General features: G+C 33.9%; 2 protein-coding genes across 4 annotated transcripts; one reads left to right on the top strand and one right to left on the bottom strand.

The window, feature by feature from the left end:
* Window positions 1-3,207: 3,207 nt before the first annotated feature.
* LOC123692512 (kinesin-like protein KIF18A) lies at window positions 3,208-10,398 on the bottom strand. 3 transcript variants are annotated; one of them, XM_045637268.1, is made up of 8 exons: window positions 9,703-10,398; window positions 9,360-9,578; window positions 8,941-9,146; window positions 8,341-8,642; window positions 7,891-8,069; window positions 6,703-7,618; window positions 6,377-6,508; window positions 3,208-3,694 (listed from the first exon to the last, which is right to left on the bottom strand). In XM_045637268.1, exons 1-8 carry the CDS (start codon window positions 10,243-10,245, stop codon window positions 3,591-3,593), a joined length of 2,601 nt encoding a protein of 866 aa, XP_045493224.1. In that variant the 5' UTR covers window positions 10,246-10,398; the 3' UTR covers window positions 3,208-3,590. The 3 variants fall into 3 exon arrangements, with proteins under 3 accessions (XP_045493224.1, XP_045493225.1, XP_045493226.1); XM_045637269.1 differs by having other exon boundaries at window positions 3,208-3,664; XM_045637270.1 differs by having other exon boundaries at window positions 3,208-3,652.
* A 4,370-nt stretch (window positions 10,399-14,768) lies between these two features.
* Window positions 14,769-17,693, top strand: LOC123692692. Its single transcript, XM_045637466.1, has 5 exons — window positions 14,769-15,514; window positions 15,633-15,732; window positions 16,006-16,110; window positions 16,315-16,470; window positions 16,910-17,693. Exons 1-5 carry the CDS (start codon window positions 14,769-14,771, stop codon window positions 16,967-16,969), a joined length of 1,167 nt encoding a protein of 388 aa, XP_045493422.1. The 3' UTR covers window positions 16,970-17,693.
* Window positions 17,694-18,186: the final 493 nt, after the last annotated feature.

The following is an 18,186-nucleotide window of genomic DNA, read 5'->3' as shown; positions in this document are numbered from 1 at the left end:
CGTATTCTAGTGTTTTACTTACATTCCTTACCTTGGTTGTAGTGACTTCAACCGATAATAATTATTCTAATGCAAACAATATAAGAGATTGTTAGCATAGAATGTCCTAATATTTCAGTTAAAACAATTAAAAATTTTATTACATGAATACTGTGCGTAATGCGTATGTGGTCAATTTTTGTAATCAACTTTCAGTTTTTCAAAGGACAAGGAATTACCTTGAAAGATAAGTGATATTATATAAAAATCTCAATTCCAAGAGGCAACGAATTATTTATTTTTTCGATGTAATTTTATTCGGTTTATACATTGAATCAAATAATGACATCAGTTAAAGATCAAAATATACGAATATACAATATTAACTATTGAACTAAAAAAGAGCAAAAAAGCAGCATTTTCCAATACCTACATAAATTACGGCATTCTAAATTATGTAAAAAGGTCCGTCAATGCAATGCAAAAGACGATTCCCGTATCCGTAATATTTGAATATATAAAAGCGAATACCGTAGAGGCAATTTGCAATTTGGTGGTAGTGGTATTATCTGTAGCCTGTATCTCTAAGGGCGGCCATACACGGACCGCTTCAAGCAGTTGAGACCGACGCGACGGCTTGAAGCCGCGAGCGCGCGGTGAACTATGAACATTCATTCACTGCCGTACATGGACTGCTCGAGCAGTCGCGACCGCTTCAAGCCGACAACTACGCGGTTAGTAGCGACAGCTCAAGCAGTCAACGACCGATCGCTCGAGCAGTCCGTGTACGTTCAACGTTGCTCAGCCGTTAACTGCTCGAGCCGCCCGTGTACGGTCGCTCTAATGCACATTATAGTTCGAAGGCTATTGTGGGCAAATGAGTTGCTATTGCAAGACGAGTTAATGTGAATGTGGGTACTTTGAAATGTGCTCTGTTTAAATATTAAAAGTGGTATTTTATGGATTGTAGGATGATATATTGCGTAGAATTACATATTTGAGTAGGACAATTATTTTGTGGTATAAAGACCGCGAAGATTTTAAAAGCGTGGTTAATTGGTTCACGACTCCAAATTATTCTCCAATTCGTGGTTGTTATAAAGTAATAGTAAGTATCAGAATTTTCATCACAATTAAATGGAAAGCATGATATTGTTATTAAACTGTATTTTCAATAACGTCGTGACCAAAAAAAGCTAAAACTATGAAAAAGTCCTCAATCCCTCTAAAATAATAGTGCCCAAACAACAAATTAGTGACGTCCAGTATATTGTGTTCACCCGATCAACTCGCCTAGTTGGTTTAACGCAACCAAATGGATATTTCTTCGAAATTTTGCCACGTTTCGTGGAAATATTCCCTGTTCCCACAAACCAGTTTCCATACCTCATAATTCATATTTACTCCTACAATACTGACGCAAAATAGACATCAAATAACATTATAAAGTTTTTATTTGATTTTGAACTATGTGGTTCGATATAAGGGCTATTTTACAGTATCCGAATTGTTCGAGATTAGTAGAAATTGGTTTTAAAACGCGATTTATTGTTAATTACTGTGTTTTCTCAATATTACCAACGAAATAACCAATATTTAAAAAAAACATGGTTAAGCATAATACACTCACCGGCACGGAATCTTGGCCACTTACAAATTTGCCGATAAAAAAAGTTTGGAAGTGTTTTTCACAATTTTTTTGTATGCAGATATGTTAACATATTATTTGTTTAATTTTATGGTAAGAAATCATTGAGTTTGAGAATAATCTTTTACCACTTTTGAAGAGTTATTCGAAATTTGTGATTTGTGCGGTTAAGCCGAAGTTACGAATTGTTCGTTTTAAACTTTTTTCGATATCTTTTATGCCGTTTAAGTTATTGTTATTGTGGTACTGTAGTCAATGATCATAACAAACAATTAAAAATGCCATTAACATCTGAACAACCTACTCAGGCCATCACAATGTTAGACCAATGACTGCCGCAACGTAAAGTACCTAATGTACAGTACGTACCTCGTTCAGCGATGCACTATGCATGGAGAAGATACCAGGAGACTGGCAGCCACATGTGCAGACCAGGAAATGAAGGTGTGAGGTGCATATCAGCTCGAGAAGACCCGTTTATTGTTCGAGAGATACTCAGAAATGGCTTTCTGACAGTTTTTAGGATACGCCACCGGCTCTAAAACACCAGGATAATAAATGTGAGTGAGCAATCGGTGAGAAGACTAATGAAAGAAGTTAATTTGAAGGTTTTCAGACCAGCACGCCGTCCAGAACTCCTCAGACATCACAGAGAAGCACGTCTTCGTTTTGCACGAGAACATGAAAACTGGACCCACAGCCAGTGCGCTCGTGAGGTGTTCACAGATGGCTGCTAAGGCACTTTACGAGCTTCTGATAGCCAACAGTCAGTATAGAGGAGACGAGAAGAGAGGTTTTCACACATCACCACACTCAAAATGCGATTTTTCATGGAGGGTCAATAATGGTATGGGGAGGTATAAGTTTCGATGCTCGCACGGAGTTATTTATCGTAGATAATGGCTTAAATTTGATCAGGTACATCGAGGAAATTCTCCAGGAACATTTTCAGCCCTATTACAGGTTTATCAGTGAAGAAAATTTGCTACTTATACACTATTTGCTACTTATGCACGTCCGCGTGTCGTACGATACGTATAAGAGTACCTTCAAGAGGTTATTATTGAAAAATTGGAGTGGCCAGCTCGTAGCCCGGATCTTAATCCAATAGAACACATCTGGGACATGCTTAAAAGAAACATAAAGTTCGATTCCAACCCAGCACTAATGTTAGATGAGCTTAGAAATACAGCTGGGGCCGTTTGGTACACTATAGCTCAAGTGGTCTCCAAAAATGTCTTCTAGAGTATGCCAGACTGGATGCAAACAGTGTTTAAGGCAAGAGAAGGAAACACCCTTTATTAAAAAGTTCAATTTTTTTTATGGAAACGTTCTTTCTAATTTTTTAGCATTTTTTAAGAAATCATTTAAATTTCACAGGAAAAGCGTAAATTCTTGTTTAATTCATATCTACTCGGTAGTACTTCTTATTAACTTCCAATTATTACTAAAAGTTAGTAAAAACATTAAAGTAACTAGTTTTGATTAAATTTTTATTGAATTTTGTAGTAGAAAAGAAATAGTGTTATTTTACGCAAAAATTTGCAGTGGCCAAGATTCCGTGCCGGTGAGTGTATTATACTACTTCCTAATACTAACCGATTGTTATAATTAAAACATCGATTATTTCTCTATGTTGATTTTAGATTTGTTTTCATATTGCAAAATGATAATGTATTCAGTTTACTAAGCCACACAACAATAACCATAAATCGCGTTTAAATTGTATCTTCATTAGATATATGATACCTATATATTTTGCTTGATCATATTACAGTCGTTATTACACATTTATTCATTAAAATTTATTACATATTAGAAATCACATTATTACAATGCCGTCTTATTCTACACTTCGAATCAATTTCACAATCTTCACTACACATTCACTTCACTAACATTAACTTACCAAAAATCTTCTATTACAGTTATTTATATTAATCCATATTTATGCTAATTCTTCTTATTTTCGAATGGTTGGTCTGCTATACGGATGAGTCTGCATCCTTTCCCTCGCTCGAACCGCTTTATAACCAACTGATTTTTGATTTATCGGCTTTCTTGCGTCTGTTAGTGATTAGTGAGGGACGAACACACGTTAGTATGTTATACGTAAAACATTGAAACATGCTTAAGCGTGATTCAAGCTACACCGTGCTAAATGAAACATTATCTATCGACATTTCCACACCGTGCCCCGTACGGGTCCGATCCGTACACGGCCGAGTCACGGTCCCGGTCAGTATTCAGGAATGAATCATTTTTTTATAGGCCATCCATACATCTGCCGAACAACGTGACAAACAACGAACACATAGGGACAGCACTATACGAAGAAAAGAGATGTACATAGTTACTTATTTCCTTCTCGCTTCTCTGTATAGCGCCGTCCCTATGTGTTTGTTGTTTGTCACGTTGTTCGGCAGACGTGTGGATTGCCTAATAGATAGAGTATACAATAATGTTCGATCAAGCGCCGAACAGGGCAAGGCCCGGTCGCGACACGGTAGGTAGCGTAAATCATGCTTTAGCAACCACGTTTTAAATATTTATATTGATGAATTTTGGTATTTTCAATAAAAATTTGCTGTGCACTTTGGCATTTAAAGCCATTTTGAAAGAAACAGGGACATTCCAAAAATTGTTCTAAACAAAAATTGGCACCAAAAGTCCGCCATGTTCTATTTTATTATTTTCATATTTACACACAAACAGTTAGAAAAAAGTTTTCAAAGAAAAATGCACTAAGCCATTAACGCATAAAATCCTGTGCCAAAAAAAAATACATACTCAGAAAATAACTTTGAGCGCAATCGCATAAAAATTGCAATGAATACATTTTTTGATAATTGTTTAATACCTCACATAACCGCCAGGGTCTATCAATATAAATATCAAACGTGGTCGCTAGCGAGACGTGATAAAACTCACATTTGAGGTAAAGTATTATTTTGACATCATGTGAAGAGGGTCCGTGAATCTAATTCATAACAATCTGTCTCTTTTGACGTGCACATAAGAGCGATTTTCGATTATCAAGTGATTGAATTCTATAGTAGTTTGACCAGCATTGTGCATGAATTGATAAAATGATTGCATTTCCATTGAATGAATTAGACTGACGGATACTTTCAATATGTGGAAATAATTACATAGATTAGGTACATCTGCTTAAATGCAGATTCATTTAAAGTTATGTCTTAGTGCGCTGTAATGTCTTCATATAAAAAAATATTTTCATTAACTATTTATCGTTAAGGCAATAAATGGTGTTATAAAACAAAATGTACTTCATTCTTATAAGAACACCCTTTTTTATTACTTTATCTTACGTTTTGATTTTAAAATTTAAAAACTTTAACGAATACACTGCCCCTTTGAGCGCCATTTTAGTAAACCATCGAAATAAACAATATAACAAATAATTCGCGTTTAACTTGCTTTAAGCCTTTCCTTTTCCCCTAGTTTTCAACATGTACAGTGTACACCCATTGGCTGACAAATACAAATCTTCCCAAATCGATTCCCAGAATCACAATTAATATGACAAGAGCAGTGAGCTTTGTGCCGTCACACGTCAACGTCTAACATCCAACTATAACTGTAAGCACGACAGCCAATTACAGACTATTTCCTATAATCTCGCGTTAGCCTGCTATCTGTAGATCCTATATATCGAGCAATGAATCTAAACGTTTGATATTATTTATATTAGCGGTGTAAATAGTGTTTGACTAATATAAAAGGATTATTTGTCTGCTATTATTAGCTACTGCTTAGAATTGATAAATAATTTTTGTATTAAGGCCTATTCAGATTAGAGTAGTCAGTACGACCGTGGAACGTGGGGGAAGTTTGCGCATCAAGTTTTAGTACATTTTTATATGCGCAAGCTTCCCCCACCACGCTACTTTTTGGGCAAGAAGTTTGCCGGGCGCTATTCGCAATTAGAACCTCTATAAAATACTACGTTAGAAATTTAATCGCGTGCCATGAGGATACTGTTACCCACGGCCTTAGCGAATACCGCTCTTATCTGAATAGGCCTTTAGATTGTCCATAATATTATAGTTATAGGCTACACTCGAAGACTAAGACTTCTAGAGACTCGTAGGCTTATAGGAGCGGATCGCATCAAAACTATACGAAGGAAATATTTATTATGTGTTTATTTACATGAAGACATTACGGATAAGATTAACTTATTAATTGATTAATGTTGTCCTGGACTGTGTAGGCCTTGAGTCTATCTTTTTACCACCACCAATTCAGACGAACACAACAAATCATAAATTTTAATTCAATCATTGATCCAATTATTTCAACTTCGAATTAACTATACAAAATTTTATTTTTCTAACAATAAAAATAAACGCTTTACTGAGAAATGTCGTGTTAACCCTGCTCTAGTATTAGAGAAATAAAATTAAATCACCTACTCATTTCAAAAATAGCCAATTGAATGAATTGAATGAATTGAATTCTAAGAAAGATGATTTCTTAGAATTCAATTAACTGAATCAATGACTGGATTAATATAAAAGTAATAACTATTTATACAAAAGTGAAACTTTGGCAAGATTCAAAGATACAGAAATCGTCGCCTTACTCCATGACGTGACGGTATTGCCATGACGTGACGGTATTGCAATAACGCGACCGGCTAACGCGCCTAAAGAAGGTTCACTTCAAAAACACAAAATTAGTGAATAAACAAACATAAAAAAATAACTTTATTTTTATATTTACCTTGCACATTCTTCTGCAGCGAAGTGCCATCCCTCGCTACACTGGAACCAAAACCAGCTGACGGCTTCACAGGGGGCGGTGGGTTCCGTCTAAATGCTGCTGCTTTGCCCACCACTGGTTTTACTATTTTCGCTAAAAAGCATTTAAATTATTATAATTCAATATTTTCGTGAAGAAAGACATTAATTATAAAGCCATTTAAAAATAATAATTATCTAAAATAACGGCAATTTTAACTGATATTGTTATTGACAGTAGATGAAAATTATATTAATTTTAATTTTCAATGCTTATTTATATTATAAATCAAAACAAAAAACACTCACCTCTATCATTAAAACTGATGGGCCGGTGAAGAATATTTGTTCTATCCTGAAGTCCAGTTTTAACTGGTTCTTTATCCTTAGGCTCCGCTTTAACAGGCAACTTCTTCCAAGAATTCATATTATTAGCCAACACAAACGTCGAATTCAAGCTATTCGGATCAATAACATCATAATTATTCTCAACGTCCATCGCTGGACTAATTTCTCTCTTCACCTTTTTAGCAGAATTCAAATTTCTCGTCGTGTCCATACTTTCAAAAGAATCATTTATTATTATTGTTTCATTGTTAGCCAGTTTAATTGGCGTGCCTTTACGTTTTTTAGGCGAAAACTTGACTGGTTCTTTATTTTCTATGTCTGTTAAATCATCACTGTCCGTTACAATATCTATTGTAGAATTGACATCCTTTTTGCCAAAGTCCAGTGTAGTGGTTGGTTTCTCCAGGTCAAGGGAGGAAATGAATTTAAAATGCACGTCATTTTCTACGTCTTCGTCTGACCATGTAATGCCTTTAGCTGATTTAGCTTTCTTCATAATTTCGTGATATTCATCTGTTAATGCTGGTGGTGCTTTGTCATAGCCTTTTAAAGTCAGATATAGCTTTTTAAGCATATTTGGCATATCGCTCATGTAATCTGTGAACGCTGTTATTTCCTGATTCTCAATTGTAAGTAATTTGTAACGCAACTCGTCTCTCGCCTTGCTATGTCTGAGTTCGCTTTGCAATTGTAGTTTCTCTACAAAGTCTATGATATCTGGACAGTCAGTTAGTGCTTTGTTGTAAAGATTTTTCATATTCTTCCGACTCTCATCCCATTTCGTCCAAGTGCTCATGATCTTTGTGTCCAATAATACTGCTTTCTTGTTGTAACTTTCCGCTGCGCGTTCCTGACGCGGTATGTCTTCTGTGCGTATCTAATAAATAAATTTTATTTTTATAATTTCTATGCACATAAATTAAAAATAAACCTTTGCCTTGACAATTTTTTATGTGAACACAAAAATGTGTACATAACTACACATTTAATTATTTATTCGTTATTGTACATTTATACCAGTACAAAAAATAAGACAAAAATTAACATACATACTTATTTATATCACAATTCAAAACATTTTTTCCACACAAATATTTTTGACAATAATACAACCATTTTTTTATATTATACTAGATTGTCAATACATACTTGATTCAAAGGCTCCGACGAAGACCTATGCGCTAAATCGGCGACATGCGAAAAGGCCCTTGTTCGTAGCCGTTGTCTCAAAGCCAAAACTTTCTGTTGGCACATGAGAGAGAGTAGCTTTTCCTCTAGTGCAGTGTGGGTTTCATCTTCGGCTAAAATTCGCTGACGCCATTGTTTCACTGAAATAAATTTAGATGAGTATTCGTAGATATTAAACGCCTAACCGATAATTGAATTGTACAATATAAAAAAAATATTAGTTTTCCCTATGTAACAATAAACACAAAAAATTAGATAATTTTTATTCTTTCACCAGTAGAAAGCATTATATTTGAATCACACAATCAAAATTCACTTGTATCAATTCTGGTTCTACGCAAGCAGAACTAGGGCTCATCACTAGTTTTCCAATAACAAGCAAAATAGAGTCTTTTATAAAAAAACACTCACTCTTCTCCTTACTCCCGTCAGACTCCTTAACCACCCTGACCGAAGACAGCGACAGCTTTGCTTCCAATTCTTTAATCTTTTTCTTCAATTCTTCATTGATCTTGAGGTATTGTGACAGCCTCATCTCTCCATCTACTATATTCTTCTTAATACTAAGCTGTATCTTGTTGGCTCGAGCTGCGTACTTCAAAGTGTTGTATGTGTCTTCGTAACTAAGGCTTGATGGTGAAACATTGGCAATCATAACTGTCTTGCAGTTACCTCCGAGGCTGTCTTTGAGGAGACGAGTTAACTTTGAGTCCCTGTAAAAAGCTTATATGTCAGAAACTGAGTTGCTTAAATTTATATATTATGAGAGATATTTAATGTTGAATGTATTGTGAAATCGGATAATTTAATACGAAAAAATAAAATCATAATAGTTAATTTAATAATTATCTCTATTATATTAATTATATCTAATTTGAAATTAATAGTAACTTTCTTATATTCCTAAAGAATATTAGTAACAATTCAAATATAATTCTTAAATGTTACTACAACTTTAAATTTAGTCTGAAATTTATAAAGAACTTTTTTTATTATGATTTTCATATTCACCTATAAGGTATATAATTGCTTCCATCAGCCAGTTTATTGATACAGTTGCCCAAGGACAACAGACTCTTGTTAATATTAGCGCCTTCCTTGAATCTCTCTCCGATGCAACCTGTGGCGGATGCCCTTTCACTACCAGCCAGATCAATCATAGACAACTTGACTATACGTAGCTGACTGCTTGTCTTGTAGCGCATCTTTACATATACCTATTAAATTCACAAAAAAAAAATTATACATTAAATAATATAATACACTTAAAAAAATATTTAGAAGATTAAATAATTTGATTTGATAGATAATATAGATTATAAAGTAAAAAGCAATTTTTTTATATTATCTCAAAAAAAATATTTTTTGGGACTATAAATAAAAATTTTAAATTTGATACTAAAAGAAACATGTCACAATTGTATGCTTACTTGAAACACAGCATGGCTCCTAGAACTTTCAGCGTTGGCATCTGTGGGGTGTTGTGTTCTATTCTTGTTGCCGTTTTCCAACATATTAAGAAGTTCCCTTGCTGTTTTGATATTGTGCAAAGTTAATCCAGCCACCATTACCCCATACTTTGAGTCTTCACGTAATTGCAGTGGAGTGCTTGATGGTTTTAATAAGTCATATACATTTTCATTGTACACCTGTTGATCGAAATTAAATTGTTATTTTACAGTAGAAGCCGATTGCTTCTTATGTCCTTACTTCAGTAAAAAAATGTGTACATTATGGAATATATTATAAATATATATCATTAACTTTACTTACTTCAATATATGAAACTCCAATGTCAAACTCCCTGTCCTTTTCAAAAGAATTTATTGTATAGAACAAGTGTTCCATGGTCAAATAAGTTATTCCAGGATTTTCCTTGCTTCCAATCATTGTGAATGTCTTCCCTGCACCCGTAGCTCCATACACAAACACAGAACAATTGTACCCTTCCATCAGGGAAGGTAGCATTTCTTTAGTTGTGGTTTCAAAAACATCGTAATTTGATGCATTCTGACCACACACATTATCAAATACAAATTTCATTTCTTTGTTGGCGCGTTTAAGAAAGTTTTTGTTCGGCTGCTGTACGCCTTGGTAGAAAAAGGGACGAATTTCCTCTTTCGGGTCAAAAACTAACATTCTGTCATCAACAACATCTACCACAATTCGGTTGTTCTGTTCTATTTCCCTGCTATTCATCGGTCGAACCCTGACAACAACTTTTATGTTCGATGCCATGTTTTGAGTAGATCCGCTTTTTGAAGGTGCAGCAAGAACTGACTTTGGCCCTCCGGGACCTCTTTCCATTTTCACCATCGTGTTAACAAGCACAGTAACATTTAACACCACACACTGTTTGTCACACGCGTAAATAGTTAAACTTTCTTTTAATAGTCAAATACAAATAATAACTGGTGAAAACACGTCCTATTTAAATCAATCTAGTCCAATCGTCATGATAATTCGTTTTCGTTTGAAGTTCAAACATTCGAATTAAACGTAACCGTCAAATTTTAAACTGACAGACGCTTCTACCGTTCCCCGCTGAAACAGCATCAGTCGCGTCATGCGTTCAGAAATAAATTAAAGTGTTGCTATAATAAAATATTTCGTCGTAAAAAATATTATCAAATAAATCTTAGAAATAAATAAATTGAGTCGATAATGTATATTGCTAGTTTGTGTTTCATATATTCTTCTATGAAAAGAGACACCTATCCTCTATATTTTATATGATTACGTTGTGGATTATGTTAGAGAAAGACCATATGGGGTTTGAAACTTATAAGCGCTTATCGGTGCTTGTCAATGCTGGTTTTGACAAGCTTGTCAATGCTGGTTTTGACAAGCTGGTTTGAGCATTGACAAGCGCCGATAAGCGCTTATAAGTTTCAAGCTTTCTTTCTGAATACGCCCTATGTATAGAGGACACATATGACATAGACGAACAAAAAATGTCTTATAACATAGTACCCTAAAGCGTCACATTACCGAGATATTTAGAGGTAAATATTCACTTATGAGTACGACAAACACTAAAAATAGACTTATTACGTGTCTATATGCATGATATTATCTCCAAATAATCACTCCCTGGTAGATTATTATTATTACAGGAAGAAAGTAGGTATTCATTACATTACTTACATTTTTATGTAATGTATGTATGTTTTTATGTAATGAATCTACCTACTTTCTTCCAATAAACTGTTATTTACCTCCAAATATCTCGATAATGTGACGCTTTAGGGTACTATGTTATTAGACATTTTTTGTTCGTCTATGTGTCCTCTATCCATACATACCACTTTAATCGTGCGCCGCGATTTTGAAAAAAAATCAAAATGGCGGCGGGTTTGATATGCCAGAAAGTTTCAATGCCCTAACTTTTGTAATTTACTGCCATTTTCTGAAAAATATTTACGATTATTATTGTGAGAGATATCATTTGATTTAATGGTTATTTTGTAGACATAGTGTTAAAGAGTAGCATAGACCGTATTATCACAGGGATAATGTGCTATTTTATTTTGCTTTGTTATTTTGCTTTGATAAACAGGCTCGCTGGCATGTGCGTTGGACTATTGGTTGGACTGTTGGACTACTTATTAAATGAACATGAGTACAGTGCGACACAAAAGAGATGACAAAAAATGAGGGCGCCACCGTCGCTCATATAGCAACACTGATACTGCGACGCAAGCAATCTTGATACTATAGAATAAAAATCAAAAAAATAAAAAGTAATAAATACCGCGATTTAAAGTTGTTTCATTCATCATCGTGTAAATTTAAGACAAAAATACATTAGTATTTTAAATGACCTACCTAGGTCAAATTTTACTTAAATGTATTTGGAATTAGTTTATAGAAATCGGTCAAGCCATTTAGACTGCAGAGGCGCACATAGAATCAAACATACGAACAAACAAACATACATACATACAGCTCAAACCTAAGGCTCAAACACATTACGCTCCTTCTGGGTCCGTCAGGTAAAAAAAACAAGGTGATTTGAAAACTACATATGTATTTTTATTTATTTTTTGTAGATATTCTCCTTCATTTTTACTCCCTTGCTCCACTATCCTGCGTACTGTGCTTTCAGAAACCCCTATAACAAACGAATTAAGATGAATAAAATCAAATAGTACATTTAACATATTTATTTAGTAGCTTAAAACTATTTTTTTTTATGTCGGAGGCCAAGACTCACTTTGGATCCCTGCGTCCACTCTAGTAAGTAGCAAGTAAGGATTCATAGATAGCTGTATGAAAATAGTTATCACTATACTATTTAAGGCTGGTTGGATTGGATATAACTTCTTGACTCAAATTGTGCTGATCGCACTATAAAAACTAATTTTTGTTTACATACAAAATATAACCTCAAATTAAATTTCAAAAACGTAATAATCGCCATAGATACGTACATTAAACACTCGTCACTAATGGAATATTCTATTTTACGTAGTACTGAGCAAAAATAAATGGAATCTCACCGGTATAATCTGCTGTACGTCTGTAAACTTCAAATATTTTCCAAATATTTTTCTCGTTTTTCAGCTTGAAATTATGAGAAACACCGAATGAAAACTTTATATATGGCATCACGGACACCGCTACGTTTAACCTTTTTCATGATTTCTCCTTTTTTGAGTAAATTTCTTGTTTAAAATAACAATTTTATCTCAACTTCACCAAAAAAACAACAAATTTTTATTCAACTTGACAGCTGCATTGATAATTCAGGGTTGCCAGATAATGAAAAAAAAATTAGTTCCAAATTAATTAATTTCATCTCTTTTATGTCGCACTGTAACTATAACTTTTATTTCGAAATTCTAAATTATGTAACACCACAATAAAGGATGAATTCATTAAAATAATTATTTTAATGATTTTTGTGGATCGATCGATTTCATATAACTGAAAATTTACAAAACAAAACAATATTTTATTCTGTCACAGCCAGGTTGAACATTTAGTTAATAATATGAGCCCTATTATATAACAACGAAATTACAACAAACACAGTATAATTTCAAAATTTTTGTGCTATAAAAACGCTATAATATAATCATTGAGATAATACACCACGAACAAAATCTGTGTGCCATTTTTTTGCTCTAGCTAAGTTTTAAAAATTATTATCTAGTTAGGTACTTACTTATCGATGAAAGTTATTCCTTTGCACTTTTCCGTATTATTTGTATTTTATTTTGTGCAATATCGTAACACACACGAAGGCATACCTAAGTATTTGATGCGTTTCACTTTAAAACAAATAAAAAATGAGCGTGCAGTTAAGCCATATGGCTTATGGTGAGCGGAACATAAGTGATGTTGGCGGTGTCGTCTCCATATGTATATCTCAATGTATATAATAACATTTTTGAATGTAGTGGCAGTTGGCTCACTAATTAACCTCAATTGAGTCTTAATTTTAATTGTGTTCTAAAACAAACATTCCAATGATTGTATACTATTTTGTTTATTGTTTATTTAATGTACCTATGAATAGTTTGTACTCCATTTCAAGTACTCCATTTATAAAAGAACCAGTCATAAATCGTATTATAATAAACAAAAAAAAATAAATGGCAGGAAAAAAGATTGGCCCAATAAATTTCCAACTACCGAAGATATGCAATTAATCCGGTTTATCCTAACGCCAAATTAACGTTTATTTATATACAACGCGCCTAAGTCTGCGTCTTTATTGCAAGGACGTCGTTGTATAAGAAACAAATACAATTTCCTCTTAATTTCCGCCGCTGATCTTATCTGGACATAACGAGAGCCTTAGCATTCAGCGGGGACTCCACTAAAACTTCGGTAAAGCCGGAATTTCATCGCGCCTCTATTGTGTTTAGCCTGTGTGTTTAGCAGAGACGAGATTTGGGACCGGCTGGGGTGAAAAGAAAAGTGATGTTCAAACTTCATGGAATATATTTTGTTGTGTCTACAACATTTTAGTGATAATATAAAAATGCATTCATCATCTATGACAAAGTTTGGGCCTCTAGTTTTTGTGATCTTTATTGAACAAAAATTAATAAGAGTATGACTAACATTTAAAACAAAATCAAATCTTTTTTTTCAAAATTTTAATCACTAATATTTCAGTAGTTTTGAAAACTGAGAAACTTTCTTTGAAATTAATTCTAACGTGAGATTCCGAGAAGGAAAGTTATAATTTTGCGTAATCAATATCACGTACAGTTAGGACCTACATTCTGATTTCTGATATTAGTAGGTACCCAACAAAATTCCTTTATAATTTAATTAATAATACTAACTCTAGTTACTGAACGGTTTCATATGATATTATGGGTATTTAGACCAAAGGACGCTCGACAAATCTTGTACACCTGGCAAACTTAATTAATTTATCTCAAACAAAGGTACCTAATTTAATGAAGAACTACTAGACTTCTTTGTTAGAATTATACATCTATTTTCAAGATGAATTAACTCATAATATAGCAGCTATAAAATGTATGCTTGATGGTGCTTAACAATACAGTTGAGGATGTGTGCTTTGTTAACAAGCAATAACTTAAAACATGCTTTTGCAACCCACAAATAATTTTAATAATAACAAAAAGTAATTGATATAATAATATATTATAATGAAAAATCCAATTAGTATTTGATTAATTAATTATGTAAGTATAAATCACATGTGACATACCATTGCAACATGTAATTAGTTGCGAAATATTCACATATGTCTTCTGATACAAAAGGTTCTCACAATAATTAAATTACACCAGAAATTTAATTCGCACTCTAGTATAGCTAAGAGACGTTTGCTATTTCGTCATACGCAAGAAATGTTTGACAAAATTTTTAAACTTCTCGAGGATCCCAAATATCCATGTCTCGGTCCGCATTTGCGTCTGCTAAGCTTAACTGGCCTCTGGCATCCAGTGCTCAACCATATAACGCGGTTTAAAATAACTCTGTTCTACCTTACAGTTGTATTTTTCTTCAGCCAATACATAAAATGTGTTATTTTCTTCAACACGGATTCAGTGAAACTTATCTTACAATACATGCCATTTCATATGGGAATCGTGAAAACGTGTTTTTTCTATAGACAATACGACAAATGGTGTCAGATGATCGAATTTATTTCTAATCTAGAGACTCATCAGTTAAAAGAAAAATGTCTCAACCATCTTCAGAAAGATTACATTAAACGTAGTCGTAGGGTAACCTATTTCTTCTGGGCACTAGCATTCTTCTCGAACTTTAGTATATTCTCTGAGCCATATCGGAAAAATCAGTCGATCGGAAATGGAACAAGCACTTACGTGTACATATTCGATGGCTATACTCCATTCAGTCGTGTTCCACCTGGTTATTACTGTTCAATGTTCATACAAACTGTTTTCGGACATATTGTAAGCGCTTATGTCGTGGTATGGGACACATGTGTCGTGTCTGTAATGATATTCTTCGCTGGACAGTTGAAAATATTTCAAGCGTACAGCAGTAATATCTTCAACGGAGGTAATGTTGTGAAACATCACCAGCAAATTGCCAATTGCCATTTCTTTTACACGGAGCTGGTAAAGTGAGTAAAATTTTGCAAAAGTGGCACTTTTTATCTCATTGAGGTTCATTATCTCTAACATGTTATACAGAATTTCAAATCACATAGTTTTTGACTAAAATAAGGTAATTAATTTCAGGTACCAGAAATTGTTCAACTCTTTGATATCACCAGTCATGTTCGTGTACTTGATAGTAATTTCCGTGAGCCTGGGAGTGTGTATAATACAAATAGTTGAGGTAATACCTACTAAACTTCAATCGAATTACTTTGAAATTCTCATAAATGGTGTCTTTAGTTCAGTGATTAGTCTTGTATGATATTCCACGACGCTCCTTAAAACTCAACGAAATAAAAAAAAATACAGAAATAACCATGGGAGGAAAATTATTTAATAGAGGTTACTTTGTATATTGGGGCAATGATTTTGGCACTATCAAAGTTACATCATCTGTGGTTACATCCTTTTAAATTTAAATATAATGAAGAAATAATAATTCTACGTTTTCCAGTTACAAGACGATATCGGGGCGCTATTATCCGCCGGTTTATTCCTGATCGCTTGTCTAATTCAGCTTTTGATATTTTATTGGCACAGCAACGAAGTCACCAATGAGGTAAGGAATTTCTTCAAAAACATGAAGTAAAAATTCAAACGGCTAAATGGAAAAGACTAAACTATTACATTTTTCAATATCCAATGCAGTTTTGTAAGTCGTGCGAGTTTGAAAGGAGTAGGGACTTAATGAATTTCCATTTATCACATATTTACTAATTACAGAAAAAGATCTAATATTTCTAAATGATTCTCCTCATCTCAGAGCCTTTATGCATGTTGCGGTCCTTATGAAAGCAATTGGGTTGGTGCCGATTTAAGATTGCAAAGAGAGGTCGCTTTGCTGATTGCAACAACAAATAGAAGACTAATTTTCAAAGCTGGTCCTTTTAACGAAATGTCGCTCTCCACTTTTGTTTCGGTTAGTATTGTGAACTGAATTGAACTAGCCTGTTAACGTTGTACTGAGTTTAAAGTAATGAACGCTTTTCTTCAGAGTTAAATCCTATTGTGTTCAGCCCATCTGTGTTACAAAGTTTGCTCTGTGACATAATGTAAGAAACTTTTAGAAGATAATATAAAAATGTACCTATGTAGACAGTTGCAATCTTTGTAACGGTGGTTATTCTTATTTTTTTTTCTTACCCTATTCTCATCAAGATACAAATAAGAAACAATGATAATTTAAATAGATCAATCTGTCAGTTCCATATAAATAATGATAATTAAAAGATAATTAAGGTAGGTAGTTGGAATTTTGTAGTCATCTTATCAAACGAAAAAAACGGGGATATACATAAATGGATTAATAAAAACGACGAGACGATTTCTAACATGTTCTATTATAATCTTGTTTTCAGATTTTACGGACCAGTTACAGTTTCTTCACACTTCTGAATGAAACTGCGAGCAACAAATAAGTTTTCCTTGATTACTTCGATTAATCCTTTAAGTAACAGGAGCCACAAAGTGTAGCGTATTTTTTCTACCCGTATTTAGCAAGTTAAAGCAAACCAATCAGCGTACTGTATGCACGAACTTCAAACTTCACGTCCACACGAACTCATAGTGTAATTTTGGTAAAGCTTCAGAACTACAAGTTTAACTTTCATCTGTTTTTACGGGATAACAGCATACAACTTCATAAGCCTTCCTGTTCGATGTTATGATAATACTCCCACGATGACATCAAGCGTCAAGATATTATTACGAACTGACTCACCAATCTAGGTAGGTTCACTTAATCGAAATTATCTCTAAACTGTCTGAAGATTGAATACGATACAATCAGGCCGGTATTTAACTCTTACCAAGTTTGACATCGTTCCCAGTTGCCAAGAATCCGCAGTCCAAATCGATTACAACTCGAAATTTCTCGTTAATCGATTCTGATTCAGCGAGTTTTCGATTGAAATGGTATGAGGTACGATTCGATTAAATGTTTGTAACGTAAGTTATATTTGCGTGGCGAGTACTCATGAGCTATCGCTAATAAAGTTTGGATAACTACGATAGTTGAACGTGTACCGTCAGCAGCAGAATCATGGATGGACTGAATGAAATATATCCTGCGGAGTGTGATGAACATTAGATTATTAGAACACTGCAGTCATTTCACTGCATAATTCAATATTAAAACGAATTATATAGTAACTTAATTTACTAGCTCTATAAAGTTAGGGTTAAGATCTCTGAATAAGATGATACATACATATTTAGATAATCGTGTCACTGAGTTATAGGTAATGGAACCAACCATCCATCTTCTGTATACAGTATAAGTAATATTACCTACTAAAACTAGCTGTTTCCTTGTGGTTTCACCCGCAGACAAAACCACGGATCAAAACTTTCATCCCTTACCTATTTCAACTCCTTAAGAGTTTGACCACAGATCTTCTATTGTATTCCAACCAAGTGTGGTTTAGGCGTGGATGCGTAACAGACAGACAAACTTTCAGATTTTTAAATGAAGAATGAATAAAATTAAATAAGAAGCAGAAATGATGAATATACATGAAGTCTTCGTTCGAAATCGCAGTTCGCAGTTCGCACCCTTCTGAATGGAACGCTTAACCGATAACTCATTAAGTCTCCAGATACCATGGTAGATCTAAATTACTCATAACTCGAATGT

Source organism: Colias croceus, chromosome 6 (assembly GCF_905220415.1).
Source record: "Colias croceus chromosome 6, ilColCroc2.1".
NCBI classification, from domain to species: domain Eukaryota; kingdom Metazoa; phylum Arthropoda; class Insecta; order Lepidoptera; family Pieridae; genus Colias; species Colias croceus.
This window is presented reverse-complemented; position numbering and strand designations above follow the sequence as displayed.